Source organism: Vombatus ursinus, unplaced genomic scaffold (genome assembly GCF_900497805.2).
Source record: "Vombatus ursinus unplaced genomic scaffold, bare-nosed wombat genome assembly UNPS02011334.1, whole genome shotgun sequence".
NCBI classification, from domain to species: Eukaryota; Metazoa; Chordata; class Mammalia; order Diprotodontia; family Vombatidae; genus Vombatus; species Vombatus ursinus.
In genome coordinates, this window is record NW_020951112.1 from 140,629 (window position 1) to 154,962 (window position 14,334).

Sequence of the window (14,334 nt, forward strand, 5' to 3'; positions counted from 1 at the left end):
TGAAGAGCTATCAGGACCTAATTGCTTTCTAGTCCACTTACAGTGTCAGGGAAAGAAAATCTCTTCAAGGTTGCCTGTGTTATCCTCTACTGCCTTTTCTGGTTTGAGAGGGAGAAAGAGAAGGATCAAGACAGTTTCTCTGTCTTTTGAGGAGCTATGATTTGCTTTGAGAAGAGGCTCGAAGCTGAATGGACAAAGCAAAATCACCTCTTATCTGCAGATCTGGCGGTTTTCTGGCTTGAGGGAATTGTTACTGAAGTAGTGTAACATTTTTTCTTAGTGCCCTTTAAGGGTGGCTGTGAGCAGTAAGAGCCTGTCACTCTTTCATCAGTTTGAGAACAGAAGAGGACTAGCTTTGTCCAGAAGGAGACCATCTAGCAAAGAGGCAGTTTTGTGTGGTGCACATCGTTACTGATGGTACCAACCACATCAAGACCTATAGTCCAGAGCTGTGAATTACCCCCTGGCTATGTGAATTTCCACACTTCCTGCTAAGTTTTTGATAAGTGTGTTCTCTCCCATTCTTCCCCACAGACAGTGTGCATTGGTGAGAAAGAGTGACCCAGATTTATGGATAGACTGCTCTGATTATTTCTGCTTTTGCCTTCTATTGAGGATTATTGTTTCTGTTTAATGTTCTAGTTGATGCTGTCATGGTGAATGGTTTCTTATAGATGGGAAGTACACCAGTGCTCAAGAGCTACAGGGGTGAGTACTAGGAATGTATCCTGCCCACATGAGGATAACCTCCCCAGAATTTTGAGAGGTTGAATTGTAGCCAGGTGGCATACCAACCTGCTAGTGTGAGTTCAGGCTGATCTGTCAGCCCAGAAAGGAGTCTATGCTACTCCCAGGCTCACAGGTAGAGAGCAGGCATTGGGGTCAGGAAAAGCTGGGTTCAGGTCCCACTTCTTACACACTCTGGCTGTGTGACCCTGGGTAACTCAGTTAACCTCTTAGTTCCCCAGGTAGCTCTCAACACTCAAAATTGCAGACAAGTACCCACCTGTATTGGTAGAGAGCATCTCCTCACCAGGGAGTTCCTGACACCAAGGAAATCACAGGTTTGGACCAAAATAATTAAAATATGTAGTACAGACTTTACACATGCAGGCTGCCTCAGTCTGAAATATAGATGCTTTGTCTAACCCTGACCTTTCCAGCTGGAGGACAGGACTCTCATTTCTGTGCCACAGTCACTCACTGAAGTTTTTTAGCCAAACAGGAGCAGAAATCCTACTTTTTGGTGAGCATTTCATTCAAAAAACATTTATTAAGTGCATACTATGTGCAAAGATTTTTTAAAAAATTGCAATTCCTGCCCTTAAGGAGCTTACATTCTAGTTGGGGCAAGGAGAGAAGAAATACAGCTTATACACAGATAAGTATAAAAGAGGGCAGGGGGTGGAGGAGAGATCCAGACAAAATGGTCTAGGAAAACGTGAAGAGGGAGAGGAAGGAAGAGGGCAGTATAGGGAGGCTTGAGCTGATCCTTGAAGGAAAATAGAGTTTCTGAAAGGTAAAGATGAGGAAAAAGATCTGAATTCAGATATGGCCTCAGACACTCACTAGTTGTGTGACCCTGGGCAAGTCACTTAACCTCTGTCTGACTCAGTTTCCTCATCTGTAAAATAGGGATAATAATAATAGCACCTACCTCCCAGGGTCATTTTGAGGACAAAATGAGATAATGTGTTTAAAGGACTTTGGAATCCTTAAAGAGATGGCTCTTTATTATTAGCTCTTATTATTGTTATATTTTTAGCTCTTACTACTCCAGGCAGTGAGGGTAGCCTTCATGAATGTCGAGGTCAGGGAAATGGTTAGCCTTCCCATTGGGCTGAAATGTAGCATAGGAGGAAATGCATGCTTCTCTGCCCCCCCCCCCCCCACAAGGTGAAAACAAAAAAGCCCCAGAACAGACAGAGTAATGAGGTATGACATTGGAGTGTTTCCCACTTCAGCGTTCCAGAAACTTGGCTTGGCCCTAAGTATTCACAGTTGACGTTGGCTGGTTGCAGGCTACTCTGTAAGCCCCAAAGGGGGTACTTCACAGCTGGTCCCTGTAGCTCCCGATCATCTTAAAGGTCTTGGGTACCACTACGCACAAGTTGCTGTTCATCAGATTCCTGTAAGAGATTTGTTACTGAATAAATCAGCCTACCAGGCTTTCATTTCTCCAAGATAACAATCTCCTTTTTTTTTTTTTTTTGCCAGCAATAATTCCAAGATGGAAATCTTGTCCTCCTCCACATACAAGCATGTTTGTTCATATCTGACTGTAATTTATGAAAAGCATTATCTTGGGCTGAGAATCCATTAGCAGCCCCTGTGGACTGAGCTGGAATGCCACATTACACAGGGTAAGTGATGCCACCCTCACAGAGCTGCAATCGACAAAGCTTATTATATTCTGCTCATAATGAATTTCTTCCATCACAAACCCTGCTTGTCTGAAAAAGGTTAGCAAGCTCTCTCCCACAGTTATACAATTGGGAAGCCATATTACAAGGGCAGGAATTGCAATTCTCTATCTGAATATGATTAGACACACTTTGTAGGGTTAGGGGGCATGTTTGTATCTTAAGGTAAACTGAGGTAAATAATTGGTGCAGGAAGTCGAGCGCTGGATTTGGAGTCAGACCCGAGTTAGGACTCCTACCTCAGATACTTATAAGTTGTATAATTCTGGGCAAGTCACATATCTCTTTCAGTCAGTTTCCTCATCTGTAAAATGGGTGTAATTAATAATACCTACCTCTTAGGGAAGTGGTAAAGATCAAATGAGCTACCATTATCTTAAACCACTATATATATTAGCTATTATAATTAGCAGAGGGTTTTAAAGATAAATCCGTCTCTTAGAGAGGCAGGTAGAAAGAACGTTAGGAGACCTGGTTTTATGTCCCTATTCTCCTATTAATTGTCTGGTGACCTCAAGCAAGTGACTTGCCCTTTGTCCTAATCTATAAAATGAATGGGTTAGAGAAGATGATCTCTACATGCAGTCTGCATTCCTTGCCAGCTGTGACATTGTTCTCAGGTCCCTCCCTGATTGGAGATTCTAGGCTGGGGTTCTAATCCTCTGTGCTCTAACGTTCTCACTCACTTGACTAATTCTAAGGCCCCTTCCAGCTCTGACATTCTGTATTGTGTTGTTCTGAGTTTTCCTCTCAGGCCTTTTTACTTTTTTTCCACAGAAGGAAATATTACAAATAACTTAGCAGTAGGAAGAAGTCACAATAGACATGCGGGGTTCAGACTTGTTTAATGTCTTTGAAATTGGTCCGTGGGTTCCAAGGTACTACATGGTCCATTTTGTGTTTGGGCCTTTAGAAGCAGGGAGTGCCACCTCTGTAGGAGATCTGCTTCTCAGCTCTGGCCCTTTCATAATAGCTGTGAAATTTCATCACCTGGTGTTCTTTCACATGAATCCAGAAGCTTTTAAATACCTCCATTTGAGGGCTCGATTTCTCTGTCTGCAGCTGGGCTCCTATGAGTCCTTTGTGTTTTCTGAATCTTCTGTGGCTAGCCCTGTGCCAGCATTAGAGGTCACAACAAATGCATCTCTTTGGTTTTTTCCTTTCGTGGGAACTTAGGACCCTGTTACCTACATTTAGAGAAACCCAGGCATGAGCTCGATGTGTTACCCTGGGCAAGTCACTCAACCCTGTTTGCCTCAGTTTCTTTATCTGTATAATGAGTTGGAGAAGGAAATGGCAAACCACTCCAGTATCTTTGCTAAGAAAACCCCAGATAGGGTCACAAAGAGTCAGTTGCAACTGAAAAGACTAAACAACAAGGCATGAGCTAGACTTAGGTCACATTTGGAGATTTTTCAAGAGTGTGGGCAATTATGAAAATTTAATCTTTTAGGGTCAGCCCCCAAATCAGACTCAGTCCACGTGAGTCCACAGCCTGCGGTATTCTTGTAAATTACGACCTGATCATCTTTAGAGGTTCCTTTCTTGCTGCAAAATCTCTCTTTTCACCCTGGTATTCTCTTGAACTGTTATTCTAAATCTCTCCTTTCTTTTAAAAAAATGGTTTATGGGTACGATTTTTCTATCACTGTAAGTACCCAGTGGACTTCCCCAAACCTTGACGGAATGCTTTCTTCTAACAGCCAGGTTACTGAGTTACAACTAAGTTACTAAGTCTCCATTATATAGTTAGGTGAAAGAAGCCAATTCATTGGCCATGGCTTTCAATGTGTGCCTCATTCTGCATTTCCAGAACTGCCCTCTCTCGCACTAAGGCAATGGCATCCTTCATTGTCAAGACTGGATTGGCGTTCTGAAGTCTTTCATTGTTTCTCTTATCGCTTTTAATCCTTTGCTATCTGGCTTCCAATCTCACCACTCAGTAATTACCAGTAATCTCTTGCCGGCTGAATCTGCTGGCCCTTTCTCTGTCACCTTCTTCTTTGGCCCGCTCTGGGGCATTTGTCCCTCCTCCCACCACCTGCCTGACTCCCTGTCTTCATCTCCTTGGTCGGATAACTAGCCATATCTTGTTCCCTAAGCAGCTGCCCTGGGCTCTCTCCTGAAGTCAATGACCACGTCTTTGTGGATGACTTGTAGATCAGTGTCTGAACCCAATGTACCATCACCAACTGCCTCTTGGACATTTCAAACTATAATCACAGCTGACATTTATGTCATGCTTTCTTTATATCTTACATGAGCCCCACCACAGCCCATGAGATAGGTACTTCAAGGGGTATTACCCCCATATTCAAGGTGGGAAAACTGAGGCTCAGAGGAATTAAAAATGATTTGCTTCTGTTTATTTAGCTAGTTACTGACTGGTGGCATTGTGATTGCATGCCCAGCCCTCTCTCTGCCCCGTCATGCTGGCTATGGCAGAGATGGGGGAGGACAGAGAAAGGGGGACATTTGAGAAGGTGCCATGGGGGAGCCCTTATCAAGAAAAGGAAGTGAGCTTCTTGGCTAGAGGGTTGGAGTCTATTTTTCTCCCTTACTGGGCCTTTTTTGGTTGTTGTTCAGACCTGTAATATGCTGGGTGTGGAGAAAGAGGAGATCAGCTCTACCAGTGCAATGAGGTACTTACTCTGCAGCCTAAACCTTAGAAGAATTCCAGGGTGGCGTGGCACTGAAAAATTAAGTGACTTGCTCAGGGTCACACAGCTAGGAAGGGTCTGAGGCTAGATTTGAACTTGAGTCTTCCTGATTCCAGCCCTGGTGCTCTCTCCACTGCACCACCCTGCTGCCCTGCTCTGAAATTATAAATATGAGTTATTTATAATTGTCTCAAGTGCCCAAGGATGCTGACTCCTGTATAGGATCATTTCAGCCATTAATCTCTGAGTAATTAATGTGAAACCAGAGGCATAAAATACTGATTGGAATTTCAGTTGTATTTTCTTCATTATCATTCTGTTTTCTCAGTGAAAGTTAGAGCTGGAAAGGACCAGAGACTCGTCTACGTCTGACCTTCTTACACAGACTGGTCGCAAGGTTTTGTTTTCCTTTCTCAGTGTGGGGGTGGGGAAGGGGCAGAGAGAATTGATAATTTCAATTAATAACTGAATTGATAAATTCAGTTGATAAAATCAAATGATACAAATTGATAAATTCAATTGATGTTTGAAAAACAATTTTAAACCAAAAAAGTATGTTGGATTTGGAGCCAGATGTTGTGGTTTCAGGCTCCAGCTAAGCCACTTACTATGTCACCATAGGCACAGCTTCACTTAAACACTCTAGGCCTCAGTTTCCTTATCTGTAAAGTCAGTAGGTTTGACTTAGACATCCACAAAGGATGTCTGAGGTCCTTTCCCTCTCTGAATCTCTGAAAATGTGAAGGGCACAAGGAGTTTTGTAGTGAGAAAGACCCAGGTTCAATTCTTACCTTTGACCCATACTGCCTGCCTGGCCTTGGGCAGATTATTTAAGCCAGCAGTGCTCTGGGTCACTCTCTAAGACTCTCAGGTGCCCCCCTGCATTGGCAGAGGGGACTCCCTGATCTGGGAGCTCTCTGTTGTTAATGAAATCCCTCCTTCCAGCCCCTATCTCTGAGTGCTCAGGAAGGGAAAGCGACTCCTTCCTCAAGGTCACACGGCAACATGAGAGGCGGCTCATGCCCTCTTGTCTGGCAGCCGGCTCAGTCATGCAGCTCCTGAGTCACAGCATCTTGTCATTTTTTCCCATTACTCTGGCAGGCGGAATGCTTTGCTAACCTAATGAGAGACCATGTGTGAAGTTGTTCTATGGAGAGTTCTAATTACTGCTCTAGGATAGGGGGGAAATGAGCCTTCCCCTGTGAAGTGCTTAGCTTTCAGATTCCATGACAGATATCGGGTGGCCTGGCTTGTACCAGGTCGGAAGGTGCCAACTCACCGAGAAAGGGTCGTAGGCGGGTTCCGGAGGCTGCGTGCTCATGCTCTCGTACATGGGGTTGGAGATATTCGAGGATGGCTGTTTGCCCAGGGCTGTGACATCTATATCTTCTTCTGGCTGTATAGAGTACACGGGAGCACACCCAGTGAAGCAGGGATCATTAGGGAGACAGGAAATGGGACATCTGTGCTTTGGGATCATCACCAAAGTGTGCCCCTTCTTACCCCTCCCTTTGCCTGATCCCTAATTAAAGTGAAAAACCAAGGGAGAGATGAAAGGGCCAGGCAGCCCCTGCCCCAAGTGGTGAGGCAAGGGCTTTTGAAGATGCAGATCTTCTCCTTTCTGGGTGCTAACGCACCTCCTGCTTTGGAGCCGCAGGGACCCTTCCATCTGAGGGCCTCAAAGGCAGACAGAATACAGCTGAAACTACCCATTTTTCATCTCCTGGAGCGGTGAGATGAAATGGTGCCTCCAGCCAGTAACATCAAAAGTATTCTCAAATCAACTGTGTCTCTGGGTGATCCTGAAATCAGGATGTGATGGGGAGATAGAGACCTGGGGACATGGATGGACCTCTGCTGCAGAGGCTGCTCCCTGAGGAGGAGCAGGTAGGGTGGGGCCTCCTGTGGTTTGTTTTTGATGCCCTTTAAAGTTCTGTGTCCTGAGGCAAAGCTTTGGTCACCCTGTCCTCATTTCAGCTCTCTGTAAAGCTCAGTATGGAGGGAGGGAGTGACCACACCCCATTCCAGTTGCTGTTACCAGCCTGGATTGTTAAAAGTTTGGCTCTGAGGAAAAAGGTTTTGCTAGAAACGAGCTCAGTTGATTCTACCTCTGTGGATGGAGATTTGATAAAAACTGTGAGAACACCATGGAAACCAATTTGCTTTTGTAGAAACCACAGCAGAAGCTCTAAAACCCCAACTCTTGGCATATATTTAATGGGGAATTGGTTATGCCCTGGGGACGGGAGGGGAAGGAGATGGTGGGATAAAAAGCTGCCTAGTGGTGGGCAGCAGGGTAATAGGACCCGCTCTGCCAGGGCCCCTGAGAAAGCAGAACAGGAGAGTTGAACAGGAGAGTAGAACCGGAGCTGGACCTCAGAGCCTATCTCATCTAAACCATTATTTTACAGATGAGGAAACTGAGGTCTGCAGGGGTTAAGTGACTCGTCTGAGATCATTCTGGAAGCAAAGTTTTTCTTAATTAAAGACAGAGTCTCTCTGTCTTACCCAGGCTCTAGGTGCAATGGCCATTCACAGGCCCAGTTCTTCTGCTGATCAACACAGACACTTTGACCTGCTCTATAAGCTTAGTGGTGCAGGGGTTAGAGCGCAGGCCTGGAGTTGGGAAGACTCATCTTCCTGAGTTCAAATCTGGCCTCAGACACTGATTAGCTGGGTGACCCTAGGCAAGTCACTGTACTCTGTTTGCCTCAGTTTCCTCATCTGTAAAATGAGCTGGAGAAGGAAATGGCAAACCACTCCAGGATCTTTACGAAGAAAACCTCAAATGGGGTCATAAAGAGTCAGACACAACTGAAATGACTCAACAACAATAAATTTCCTACTTAGGCCAGTTTGACTGTCCTTAAGCAGCCTGATCGCCCTTTGCTTTTGGGTGCTTGCATTAATGGTGCTAGACTGTTTGGACAATAATAATAACATTTATAAAGTGCTTACTGTATGCCAGGTGCTATGCTAAGCACTTTATAAATATTGTCTTGTTTGATCCTCACAACAATGCTGGGAGAGAGGTGCTAGCTAGTTGAGGAAACTGAGGCAAACAGGTTAAGTAACTTACCTAAGGTCACACAGTTAGGCAGTGTTTGAGTCTGGCTTTGAACTTAGGTCTTCCTGACTCTAGGTCCAACACCTGATTGGCTCAGCACACTTAAAATTCCCTAACTGGGGCGATCCCCCAGTCTCTACAGTAGCTGCCATACCCAGACCCTATAATGACTTTAGAGCTGGGGTTCATTTCAGTTCAATGACCCCATCATTGGTTATTTCCTCCCCATTCTTTTGACTCTATTCTGTTACATCCCTGGGGAACACACAATTGTTCTCAAACCTTTGCGGGTGATTCAGATCATCATGATTGGTCAATCAATGAACAGCTAAGTATCGGTCCCTTGCCACTTTGTTTAACAAAGAAAAACGGGATTATCAAGGCCTTCTGTCCATGGTGAGTCACAAGCTGACTCAGGCCTGCAGTTTGGTCGCTGACCTTTAGACACTGTACCTCAAAGCCTGATTGGCAGCTGTGTGCTAATAACCCTTTCTGGGCAGGCCCTCAGGTGGGAAAAGAATCTTGCCCCTCAACACTGGCTGAAGCAGGGGGCAGATTCAGCAGAAGGATGTTGTCCAAGGGGCCACTTTCCTTGGAGGTAACTGGCCAGGGCTGTAGCCAGGTGACCTCTCCTGGAGGAGAGCTTTTGGGAGGCTGAATTTGAGGTAAATGCTCTAGTACGTGCGTTATCTATCTGTTTACAAAGGGACCATAACCTGGGGAATTTCTCTTTGTCAAGCTGACACTTCCTTCTCTTAGACTCTGGGAGGTATGACCAAACCAGTGCTAACTGGTTAAGTTGTGTTGGGGTGTAGCTGGGACATACCCGGTTCCCAGTGTCTTTCTCAGCTCATAAATTTAGAGCCAGAGGCCATTGAGGCCAAGTTCAGACATTATTGTCTTCTTTTATAAAAGGAAGCTTCATCACAGAGCTGAAGTGACTTGTCTAGGGTCACACTACTTACTCAGAAGCAGAGTGGATGATGTTCTGGGAATAAATCCAATGTCTTCCCTTAGTTCTGTGAGGAACTCTATTAATGATGCTTCCCAATTTAGAAACTAAATAAGGTGTTCTTAGAATTCAGATATATGGGCAGGTGTGTGTTGTTATAGAATGGGAACTGAGAAAATGTGTGGCCAGGGATTTCATGGGATCCTAGAGAACAGAGATTCTACATCTAACCCCCTTATTTTACAGAAGAGGAAACTGAGGCCCAGTTTTAAAACTAGACTTTCCAGGGGCTCACTATTGTACATACATACTCACAGATGTTATCTTTCTATGGTGTCCCTAATTAGAGGGCAGCAGCCACCTGTCCTTGCTTGTTTAAGAGTTCCACTCTGCCCCTTGAGTATTCATTTGAGTAGAAAGAGGCTGCTTATAATGGCCACTTTGTCTACACCTTCCAAAGGGTTAACCTGGACTATGGACTGTCCTAGGGGACTTGACTCTGGGCAATATCTGTGCTTCCATGAGATCGATATTTCATCTTGGTGAAATCACAGGTTCTGATGCCAGTTTTGAGAAACGAGAACGTGATTAGGGCTAAGTGCTAAATGCCTTCCATTGCACTCACAGTGTCAATATTGTTCAGGGACCGATGGCCTCATCTTATAGATGTGATCTGGGGGACGGCACTGCACACTTATCAGGGACCAAAGTATCATGACCAAGAAGTAAGAGGTGCCACAGATCTTCAAGATGCTTTCTCCTCTTGACCGGTACACCGAGCACAGCTTTGCTGCCACCACTATCTCCAAGCTAATGGCAACAGTCAGGACCTGGAGGTTGGCTTGCGTCTCCGTTATGGTAGCCAAAGAGAGCCTCCCCTGCCCATTTTTTACTTTCTTACCTCAAAATGCTGGAAACCAATTGTTCTTCGATTTATCCTGAAGTAAGAATACCCAGCTAATGCGATGGCTCCGACGACCAGTATGATGGCAAAGAATACTCCTGCTCCCAAACCAGCGTGAGCAGAAACCTGAGCATGAAAGGAATGTATTATATCAACTGATGCAAAGTGAAGTGAGCAGAATCAGGACGATGTTGTACACAGTAACAGCAACATTGTAACGAGGATCAACCTTGAGTGACCTCTATTCTCAGCTATACAATGATCCGAGACAATTCTGAAGGACGTGATGAAAAACGCTATCCACCTCCAGAGAAAGATTTGAATGCAGATTGAAGCATATTATTTTTCACTTTCTTTGTTTTTTTCTTGGTTTTGGTCTGTTTTCTTTCATAACATGACTAATACGGAACTATGTTCTGCATGATTGCACATGTATAACCTATATCAAATTGCTTACAGTCTCTGGGAGGGAGAGGATTTGGAACTCAAAATTTAAAAAAAATATTAAAAATTGTTTTTACATGCAGTTGCTAAAAAATCAAATGTTATTTTAAAAAGAGGAGTGTGTGTGAGCAGGGTGACTGTCATTCCCCATGCTGGAAATGTGGAAGGCCTTTTGTTGTGGGGCGAGTTTCAATCCCAGCTTTTGCTTTTCTCTCCAGCTGTGCTGTGGAGAGGTCATCTTGGTAGCATAGTAGATAGAGCACTGGGCTTGGAGTCAGGAAGATCTGAGTTCAAATTCAGTCTCAGATACTAACTCTATGACCCTGGGCCAGTCACTTAACCCTGTTTGCTTCAGTTTCCTCCTTTGTAAGAAAGCTAGAGAAGGAAATGACAAACCATTCCAATTTATCTCTGCCAAGAAAATCTCAAGTGGGGTCAGAAAGAGTCAGACACAACTGAAGTGAATCTCATTCCTCTTAGGGAGCTGATGTTGGGTTTTCCTTCGAGATAGCATGGTATCATGGATAGAGTGTTGGGCCTGGAAGCAGGAAGACCTGAGTTCAAATCCTGCCTTTGACACTTACTAGTTGTGTGACCGTAGGCATATATGGGATCCTGAGAGCACTTACCTTACAGGGTGTGTTGTGAGGATCAAAATGTGAAGAGCTGGGTCAACCTTCAGGAACTATCTAAATGTTAACTCTTATTTCCTGAAGCATCAAGGAATAGGTAGGTCCTGGGAAAACTGAGACCACAAAGGGTTAAGTGGTTTGTCCCAGGCTGAACAGTTGGTAAGTGGCCTAGCTGGGATTTGAACTCAGGTCTTCTGATTATCAGTCTAGTTCTTCCTTTGTAGAATGTTCTATTGATACTCTTTTCTGTGGTCTGCTTCCTACTCATCTGGAGTCCACCCAATAAAACCTTCTTTTATGACAAATACAATTCTTTTCTCTCTTTGTTGTAATCTGGGTTAAGTGACTTGCCCAGGGTCACACAGGTAGTAAATGTCTGAGGTCAGATTTCAATTAAGGTCCTTCCGACTCCAGGACCAGCGTCGTATCCACTGTACCACCTAGCTGCCCCTCAAATCTAGTTCTTTTCAAAGAGAGTTGGTCTTTTTCAGAGCAGAAGAATAGCGTGAAAATAACTTTAGGAGAAAAGTAGATTTACAGAGAATGGACCTCATAGCAGGAAAAAAAAAAGGTACTTACAATTGGTGCAGGAGGTGCTTTCAGAGGCCCTGAAATTATGTGGATTATTCCATTGGAAGCAAAAATATTCCATTGGAGGATAGCTTGTCCATCAACAAATCTGGTTTCTTTCTAAGAAAAGGGGAAGGGAAATATGTGTTGGCCTTAAGTTTTTCTTCTCAAATGAGTTTATGTTGTAAATATTATTACAGCTTGGGGCAAGGTAGATTGTAAGCTTCTTGAGGGCGGGGACTGTCTCCCTTTTATGTTTGTATTCCGAGCTCCTATGGTGATACAAAAAACATCAAAAGTTCTTAATAAATGCATGCAGATTGGCCGAAGTCGCCTAGTCTGATCGAATCTCAGTTTGTTCCTCTGTAAGATAGGAATCATGACACTTGGATGATGGCCCTTAGAAAATGCCTATAAAGAAAGAGCTGTATAAACCGTAAAACACCTAAATGCCTTTCTTTTCTTACTGTATGAAGTGCGTCCTGCACATAGGTAATGAGCAGCTGGCCGCCTAGCCGGGTCTGTAGGGTGGTGCCATTGGCCAGATCTTCATAAAATAAAGTGCTGGCGTTGGAGAGATGGTGCTCAATGTCTCTTCCAGAAAGAGTCTGAAAAAGCAAGGTGGAACACAAGAATGGCCTCAACAACAGAAGGGGTTTTCTCTCTAATAGGAGGCTGATAAAGCAACCGGTTTGTAAAAAAGTCTTACAGAAGGGTTAAGTGCCCTGCCTATGGCCACATGGCCAGTGAGTGCTAGGGGCTGATTTTAATTCAGATCTTAATGATTTTATTAAGGAAGAAATATCTCCTCTCTGAGTTCATGTGGTAGGTAACTGCTATCAAATATAAATAAATATATGTGTGTATGTATATATACATACACATATATGTATATATACACACATATATGCATACACACATACCCCACAATACAGAATTGTAAGGTTAACAACCTTAAGGTTAACCTAAGGTTAATTCTAAGGTTAACAACCTAGGTTTTATTATATTTAAGCATAGTTTCAGACCTCAGAGAATACCTGAACCCTGATTAGGTCTCTAATAAGGCAAAATTATGTCATAGTTACAGAAAAATAATTCTTTTACATATTGCAGTCTTGTAAAAGTTAAAAAGGATATAGACCCATAATCCCATACTTCCTTAAATGTCATAAAATTTGAACAACCTGAGTTGAACAGTTCAAATACATTCCCTAAAGAAATGAACTTCACAATGACCCGGATGCTCTAAGAAAAATCTGGAAAGACTTGTATGAGCTGATGCAAACTGACACGTACTGGGTACAGAGTAACAGCAATATTGTGTGATGATCAACTGTGAATGACTTAGAATGTATTCTCAGCAATACAATGAATGATCCAAGACAACTCTGAAGGACTTACGATGAAAAATGCTATCCATCCCCAGACAAAGAACTGATGGCATCTGAATACAGAGTGAAGCATACTTTTTTTTACTTGCTTTATTTTTCTTGAGGGTTTTTTTTTTTGGCCTGTGTTTTCTTTTACAACATGACTATTATGGAAATGTTTTGCGTGATGACACATGTATAACCTATATCAAATTGCTTGCCTTCTTGATGGGAGAAGGGTGGGGCAAGAGGAAGGGAGGGAATTTGGAAATTAAAAATTTTAAAAACGAATGTTAAAAAAGAAAGCAAAAAAAAAAAAGATCCCATCAGGAAATGAACTTTATCAAACAAATTCTATAGGTAAGCCAAGTCAGGTTATAGATGAAACTATGAGGGAAGCTTTACATGTCACTAACCAAGAAGGCTTGGCATTAGAGAAATCCTTCCTTGAGCAGTTAGGGAGGAGAGCTACCCAATCACTAAATCACTTTGGCTCCTTTGGGCTATGTGACATTACTTTAAGGATTGGGAAAACATTCCCTGGGCTCTGATGTTTTTTCTTTGATGCCAGCACTGGAAATGGGTGAAGATTTTTGGAAGTCTTTAGGCTTGTTAGCAGTGAGCAAAACATGATATCTTGGAAAGAACACTGGCTCTGAAGTTACGGGGCCTGGGTTCAAATCTCACCTTTAACACTTTGTTCTTGTGTGACTTTGGGTATTTATGAATCTATGATTCTATTACCAGAATGAATGGTTAGGTTAGATGATTCCTCAGCTGTCTTATATGTGAGATACTTAGCTCAAGGTTCAAGCAACAGAATACAGTGACTTGGGTGAAAAGGTGCTAGGAACTTACCTTATTTTCCCAGAGTCCATCATTGTTTGGTACAAATAGTGTACCATGGGTTGACAGATCAGTCAGGTGCTTCAGGAATGCTTTGCCTCTAGATGAGCTATTGGAATACACCAGGACTTCCTGGGGAAGAGATGGAATCGTTCGAGTTGGCCAGAATGCCTCTGGACCAAGGGAGCTTGGGACATGTGGAAGGCCAGGCATATTCAGCTGGCTTGGATTTTCAGTGATGGCAGTCATTGAGGTTGGCCATCCTACCTTGGGGGAAAGGCAGTGTGGTATGGTGGACTCCAGATTTGACATCAGAAGATCTGGGTTTTGGTGCAGTGATTTTCCCCTTAAGAGAAGGATGATCAGGCCACTTGTTTAGAACAGTCTTAGAGAGTTGCTAAGGGCTCAGAGAGGTTAAGGTATTTATTTGTTCCTTGTCACACAGTTAATCAGTGTAGGTGGCGAG

The 14,334-nt window shown here is 43.6% G+C and overlaps 1 protein-coding gene across 2 annotated transcripts in view; it reads right to left on the minus strand.

Moving 5' to 3' along the window:
- Positions 1–1,620: 1,620 nt before the first annotated feature.
- The window catches only part of STAB2 (stabilin 2), a 164,216-nt gene continuing 151,502 nt past the window's right edge, over positions 1,621–14,334 (minus strand). The window contains exons 64-69 of one of the 2 annotated variants that reach the window (XM_027855863.1): positions 13,881–14,000; positions 12,120–12,260; positions 11,662–11,772; positions 10,004–10,132; positions 6,363–6,479; positions 1,621–2,129 (exon numbers count right to left, since the gene is read on the minus strand). In XM_027855863.1, coding sequence (XP_027711664.1) covers positions 2,082–2,129; positions 6,363–6,479; positions 10,004–10,132; positions 11,662–11,772; positions 12,120–12,260; positions 13,881–14,000 — 666 coding nt within the window. In that variant the 3' untranslated portion in view covers positions 1,621–2,081. Of the gene's footprint in view, positions 2,130–3,249; positions 3,611–6,362; positions 6,480–10,003; positions 10,133–11,661; positions 11,773–12,119; positions 12,261–13,880; positions 14,001–14,334 lie in introns of those variants that run through there. The other variant, XM_027855864.1, reaches the window with a different exon arrangement.